Source organism: Brachycentrus maculatus, unplaced genomic scaffold (assembly GCF_059751285.1).
Source record: "Brachycentrus maculatus isolate JH-2025_06_01 unplaced genomic scaffold, ASM5975128v1 h1tg000176l, whole genome shotgun sequence".
Taxonomy (NCBI): Eukaryota; Metazoa; Arthropoda; class Insecta; order Trichoptera; family Brachycentridae; genus Brachycentrus; species Brachycentrus maculatus.
The window spans coordinates 1,023,284-1,030,308 of record NW_028280928.1 but is presented as its reverse complement, the minus strand read 5'-3'; the positions used below and the strand labels follow the sequence as shown (position 1 = coordinate 1,030,308).

The 7,025-nt window shown below is 30.8% G+C and overlaps 1 protein-coding gene across 1 annotated transcript; it reads left to right on the top strand.

The window, feature by feature from the left end:
• The first annotated feature begins 496 nt into the window (after nt 1-496).
• LOC148308097 (uncharacterized) lies at nt 497-2,428 on the top strand. The gene has a single exon (XM_088262265.1). The coding sequence runs from the start codon at nt 720-722 to the stop codon at nt 1,563-1,565; it is 846 nt and encodes a 281-aa protein (XP_088118391.1). The 5' UTR covers nt 497-719; the 3' UTR covers nt 1,566-2,428.
• The last annotated feature ends 4,597 nt before the right edge of the window (nt 2,429-7,025 follow it).

The following is a 7,025-nucleotide window of genomic DNA, read 5'->3' as shown; positions in this document are numbered from 1 at the left end:
TAATTCTCGTCAATAATTATTAACATATTTGAATATAGAAGATCTTTTCATGTAAAGGTAGTTGGCGCACTTTCCCTATCCTTATCAAAAAATACCTATCGAAAAAAGGACTTCAACTCAGCACCTGTTAGCGGCTAATTGTTATTGGCGCTCTTCGGTTGCGGCACCCCTTACAACCGGCGCTAAAACTGCATACATCCCTCTCTTTCTTTCCCACACCCTCCACATATACTACCTCACTTTCCCGCATGCAACAAGACCATCTGGTTAAATAATGGCTCACTTTCAAAAAGTCCTTTGTATAAAAGCCATTACTCAATGCACCCTTCGGAATGAAAAGGTTTTTTTAACAAAGCTCCCCGCGACTGCTAAAAGTGTGGGCGTGTGCAGATTGTTCCTCACGTGTGTTTAATGTTACGAAGAGGCTATATAAATTGGACAGGTAACATACTGAGCTTAATGCCGCTTCGACCGGCGCAGTGGCAACATCTTTTGTCCGAGTGACGCTTGCATCTGTAGATTTCACTGGCTAAGCTTTTATCGTAAAATATTTCGCGAAGTTGACTTGAAAAAGCTCCGAAATCAAACTTGGCTCGACAAATTCTTCGAGTCTCCTTTTCTGATTGTTATTGAAGAGTGACGTGAAAAACATTTTTGAAGACTTTATCGTGTTTGTGTTTTTTCTGTGTTTTAAATTTTAATTTTTGAACTTTGAAGTGATGGCTACCGAAATGTATGGACATCGGTACTTGTATCCCAGTGGTCCCAAACAAGACCTTTACAATGTCAACGATAATCTGTCAACGTATTTTTCATCGTCGTATTCATATCCGAGATCTCCTGATTCCGGTCATGTTTCCTTGGAATATCCAGCCCCGCAGCCGGCTGATCTTCTTCAGAGATACGGAGATTGTTCGGATCTTGCTACTCCATCTCCAGGAGACAGTTATAGGTCCCTCAGTCCAGCCGAAGCCCACGAATCTCAAATCATAAGCCAAGAACATATCCAGCATCACGACAAACACTTCACAACTCTGATCCCATCTTCGAACACCATCGCTTACAGAGGAATCATCCCAAACCAACAGTTCACCGGAGAATTCTACTCATCAGACTTACTCCCAACCCTCGATAACCCTTTGAAGAATGAAAGAAATATCAACAAAATCAAAGTAAAATCTCCTAAAGTTACCAAAAACGCGTTAGATAACGATAATTCTTTTAAAATGACCCTCGAAGGAGACGATGCAGATTTCATGGAAGACATCGGAGACGATGACAGCCTCATGCAGGATTCGGGAGATGAAGCCTTGTACGGCGAGGAGTTCGGCGGAGAAGTAAAAAGGGGCCGAGGAAGAGGAAAGGTGGTCAGTCCTCTGGTCATGAGAAGAAGAAGACTGGCGGCCAACGCGAGGGAACGACGAAGAATGCAGAACCTTAACAAAGCCTTCGACAGACTTAGGACGTACCTTCCTTCCCTTGGCAGCGACAGACAACTATCAAAATATGAAACTTTACAAATGGCGCAAACGTATATCACAGCACTTTATGAACTTTTGCAATAGGTAGATTAATTTAAAATATTTATAACAAAGTAGTCACTTTAAATAAGTAGCCAATTTAATAAATATATAGCAGTCGGAACTCTTGCCAAAATCTTCGGTACTTAAGAAAAAAATCATAATATTATAAAACATGTAATTAATATATAATATTATGAAACCTTTCCAACGAATTTGCTCAATTTGTCATTCAATCACTTTATTATATTGCTCAAAATTATTCAAACAGATTATTCAAAAATAATATGAAAATGTATTTCAAATAATTTTTTAAGTTACCTGTTTTCTCGTTATAAGAGTTACTAAATTTAGTGAAATTCTAGAATCAGTGTTTAATTTATTTTAATAATTTATTTAATTTGTATTTGAACGGTGTTCTGTTACACAAAACTTAACGAAAAGCCAGTGACTCAAGCCAGTATATTTGTTACAGTGTTAGATTATTTTATGTAATTTTTTTTTAAAAATATTGGCTCCTTCGAGCTTCCCACTCATTTTATACCAAAATATTCAGTCTTTAAAATTTTATCAAATAAATATCGGGATTGAGTAATTTAAAAGGTTATTCAGATTAGTTTTTGCTAATTTGGGACATCTGTATTCTATGCAAGTAATGTTTATCATTCTCCGTTTTTATATCAGTTAAATAGGTACTCATTTTAACTACCAAAATAAATCATTCATTCCGTATCCTATAATTTAATGTTTTAAAAAAAAAAAAAAATATTTATTATTTCCACACCAGTATTACTTTATATAGAGACTGTATAATAATTTGTACCTTTATGATACTCAACTATGTATAATCTGTAAATAGTTATTTAAGATTATAAAATATATGTAAATATACTAAAATTGAATTTAAATTTGTTATTTTTATTAATTATTTCATATTTCCTATCCAATACCGACATGATAACAAAATTATTTCCACCAAAATTTGTTTCTGACAGAAAATAAAATCATCACAAAATATTACCTGGTAGTACATTTAAAATAGTAACAATGCTTGATAGTTATTTTCAGCTCCTATTTATCTGTTTCCGTAGCGTAGTGATTAGTATATTTGACTACTGTACAAAAGGTCCTGGGATCCATTTCCAGAAACGTGGTAGTAAATGTAATATAATTGTATGTCATAATATTCATATGACGTACCTCGGTACATAAATTTTACAATTTCACAATTTGGTACACAAGTACACATAACCTTCATCCAACACAAATTTCGATCAAAGAAAACACTGCACGTCATAAATACAGTGTCCTATGCACAAGTCCGTGAGTATAAGGGTCAGTAAAAGAAAAAAAAAGTTATATACTTCAATATTCAGTTGTTATAAAAAAAATCATACTATTTTATAAAATTATATTTTTTATGACTTTAAAATGAAACTCAAACTTTGTTTTCATCCACTTTAATTTGAGTACTTTTACCCCAAACCTGTTCGACAAGTATCTTGTCAACTTTAGGAATGGATACATATTACTTTATATGTACTATATGTAAGAATACAACTATATTTGTCAGGATGATATATAAAAAAATACCAAAAATAAAAGTGGTTAAAAACTGAGTTTGAGAATTATTTTATAAAGTTTATATGTGCTATCAGCAAAAAAAACATAAGAAATTTAAAATTCATACTATTTTCGTAGGCAAACAAACAGCCCGGTATTAGAAAAAAAGTGTTCTCGATCCACACACTGACTCGGACTCCACGACACTAACTACGGGACCTCAATCTGATTTTATTATGTTTTATTTATCAGAACGACTCAAGATAATCTTGAAATAATTGAAACATCAAATTCAACAACTCGCGAATCGAAATAAATTAATACGTAAATAGTTATACTTAACAGACATATGTACTTGTAAATTGAAGTACTTATCTATTAATAAATCATTTTACTGTTAACTCGAATAAAAAAATGCACGTCACAAATTGGCTGCTGAAGAGCAAAATACGGTAAGTTACTTGATTTTTTGTACGAATTTAAATATGTATATACGCATAAATTTTTTCTGTGTAAATCGACACACTTAAGACGCTTTTGAATGTGTCCCAAATATCATTACAGAAACCTACATACATCAATTTAAGTTAATGATAAAATCTACACAAAAAGACTATAAAAATAATCATGGTTTTTGCAGTAAATTTAAAAAAGTAGTTAGTACAAAAATGCTGCGCTATTTCTTTATTGTAAAATATTATTCATTAAATAAATATCAATAAAAATAAAGGTTGAAGGGACCACTTTTAAGGAGAATTTCCCATCAAATATATTAATCATAAAAAAATCATAAGTACATGAAAAAATATAATATAAATAGGAAAAAATACATCTTAAATATTATATAAGCTGTAATACTAAATCTTTTTTATTTAATCCCTATCCACACCTAGATGGTACATAAGGTATCTCAACGGATCGATGAAGCGTTGAGTGTTTTTGCCTAGAATTTTCGTTTATGAATTACATGAAATTATAGTAACTTTAAACATAAAGAGTAAATCCACTCACAAGTAGGCATAGGCTATGAAACTTATAAAGTTGAAGCCTGAGTAGAGACATGATAAACGGTGTTGCATAAGCTGTAGCTAGAGTCACTTGGACGTTAGGTAATTAAAAAAAAAAACGATGAAGCGTTAAGTTAATCATATGAAGGTGAGAATGGAATGTATTTGACTAAATTCAAAGATTTTAGAGTGTGTACTGCTATATGGGAAAGAAAACAAAGAAAGAATACTAGTTTATTACAGTAATGGCTAGGGAACTTGGAGTTGCGCACTCAAACTCTAACTAAATTCCGTTAAATTCCCAAATCAGATACCTAAAAATAAAAAATCGTTTTATATGTATGAACATAAGAACTTGTACATTTTAACAGAAAAACGAAATTACAACAGACAAATAAATTAGTTACAAATTATCCAAACTAGTACGAGTACGGATATGCAACTTTGAGTACCCCAGGCGTTGCTGCTATTCTTCTTTTCCTCTCATTTAGTACCCACTTTTTCTCTTCCATTTCCTTTCCCGTTAAGCCATAATATATTTGCCATATGAATTTTATAGGCCTCCACATTTTAATGAATATAAATATACGATTCTATGATACGAATTCTCATATACGAATAAGTATAAATAACAAATATAGTTGAAGACGGACTATAATTATTTTTCCGCTAATTATCACACTAATGATATGTAATTACTAATCATTTTATTTAGAGACGTCTTAATAAACATCATTTAAAGAATATTTTATATACCGCGGTTCCTAGTAATGATATTGCCTGTGAAAATGATTGACATAATTAGACAAAGTCAGAGATGTGGGTTATTTTTTGATCCTTTAAAAAATGTCCTTGAATATTTTCAAAGAAATGTTTTTAAAAACATGCATAGCGATGCACGTAGCGCGGTTTCGACAGCAATATCATTTATCTTAATAGTTAATATTATATATACATATATATATATAAATATATATGTATATATATATATATATATATATATATATATATATATATATATATATATATATATATATATACATATATATATATATATATATATATATATATATATATATATATATATATATATATATATATATATATATATATTTATATATAAATATATATATATATATATATATATATATATATATATATATATATATATATATATATATATATATATATATATATATATATATATATATATATATATATATATATATATGTATATATTTTTTTACAATATTTGATTGTACATTAAATAACATAAAAATAAAGTAAAATGGTCTGCGGTCCCTTACAACTCAATTCCATTTTTCAGGTACGAGCAGCTTAAGGTTACACCTACCTTAAAATAATGAAATTGTACAAAGTGCATTGTTTAATACGAAACTGGAAATATTTGTGTTTATCATTGAAAAAATGTTTATAAAAAGCAAATACATTATTTATTAATAAAATTTCAGTTTTTTGAATGAATAACGTAATAAAGGCGTTATTCGTTTGAAGTTTTATTTTTATTTTCATTTTATCATTTATATTTTTGAAGAAATTAAGGGTGTTATTAGAAACAAAAATCATTCAGTTTTAAGAAGATATTAATTTATGTAATAACTGATGGTTGAATTGTATTTAACGATATATTACAAATATATAATAAATAATAAAACCCTTATCCGCACCCCAATAGGGCACTGCGTCATATAAACGCAGTGTTATCTTGATCGTTTACACATGAAGGAAAGGTGATCAGCCTTCAGCTTCAGGCACCAGTCCAGGGTAATATTGAATAAATATGACAGTGAAAAAAATCACTTATATTTATTTTACCCCCCTTGGGAATCGAACCCGGGACCTCCAGAACGGTAGCCGAGCGTGCTGACCATTACACTACGGAGGCGGACAAAATATAAAACAAAATATATAAGACAAATATTTAGCAATAAATTGTATAATGAATATTTAACTAATACACAGACTTCCAAATAACCATCAAATAAATTTTGTTGAGATATCAAAAATAATTTAATAAAAAAAAAAATCTTTGGACCAAACCATAATTTAAAAAAATATGATCCGTCTAAAATATTATAGTTTTATACCTATTTGAGCGAAAATTGTTTAAACTAAATTTAAAATCATCCAGTACTCTCTGTAACCAAATATGAACGTAAATATGATATAACCGAGTTTTCCAAAAAAGTCAATTTCAAAATAACACATTTTAATTATACATGTTGTAAATTGTAATAATAAACCATTTCAAAGTTCCCCTTAACTACATTTACAACATAACAAATTGTCTTTAGAATATTCAACTTTAATGTTGCCAAAAGTGGATTGAAAAAAAAACAGGCATCGATCGAATCCAGGCAATTCTAAAATAATCGGGCATTTAACCTTTGCATAGTTAATTTTGTTTAATTGTGCCGTTTCCTGCGTATTGGGGAGTATCAGGTACCAGGGGAGAAAGAAGCGCGAGGAGGTAAGTGGCTGCAGACTGAGGTGTACACATGTAAGCGAGGTACCTAATAATTGTTTTTCGGTGCGTTATCCTTGCGAGCGATTGTTCTCGGGATCAAAGATCCAGTCAATTATAGCAATCCTTGCATACTCACTAGATAATGAACGGCGCACTGCGCCGGTAAAAATCCTCTTTCAAAATTAAAGGTTTAAAAAATCAAATACGGTTGTGTCTTCTTCTTCTTCGAACCCTTATCCGCAACCCAATGCATAGGGCACTGCATCATATAAGCGCAATATTATCCTGATCGTTGACACACGAAGGAAAGGTGATCAGTTCTCCGCTTCAGGTACCAGTCCAGGGTAATATTGATTAAATATTATAGTGATAAAATCAGTTATATTTATTTGACCTCCCTTGTGAATCGAATCCGGGACTTCTAGAACAGTAGCCGAGCGTTCTGCT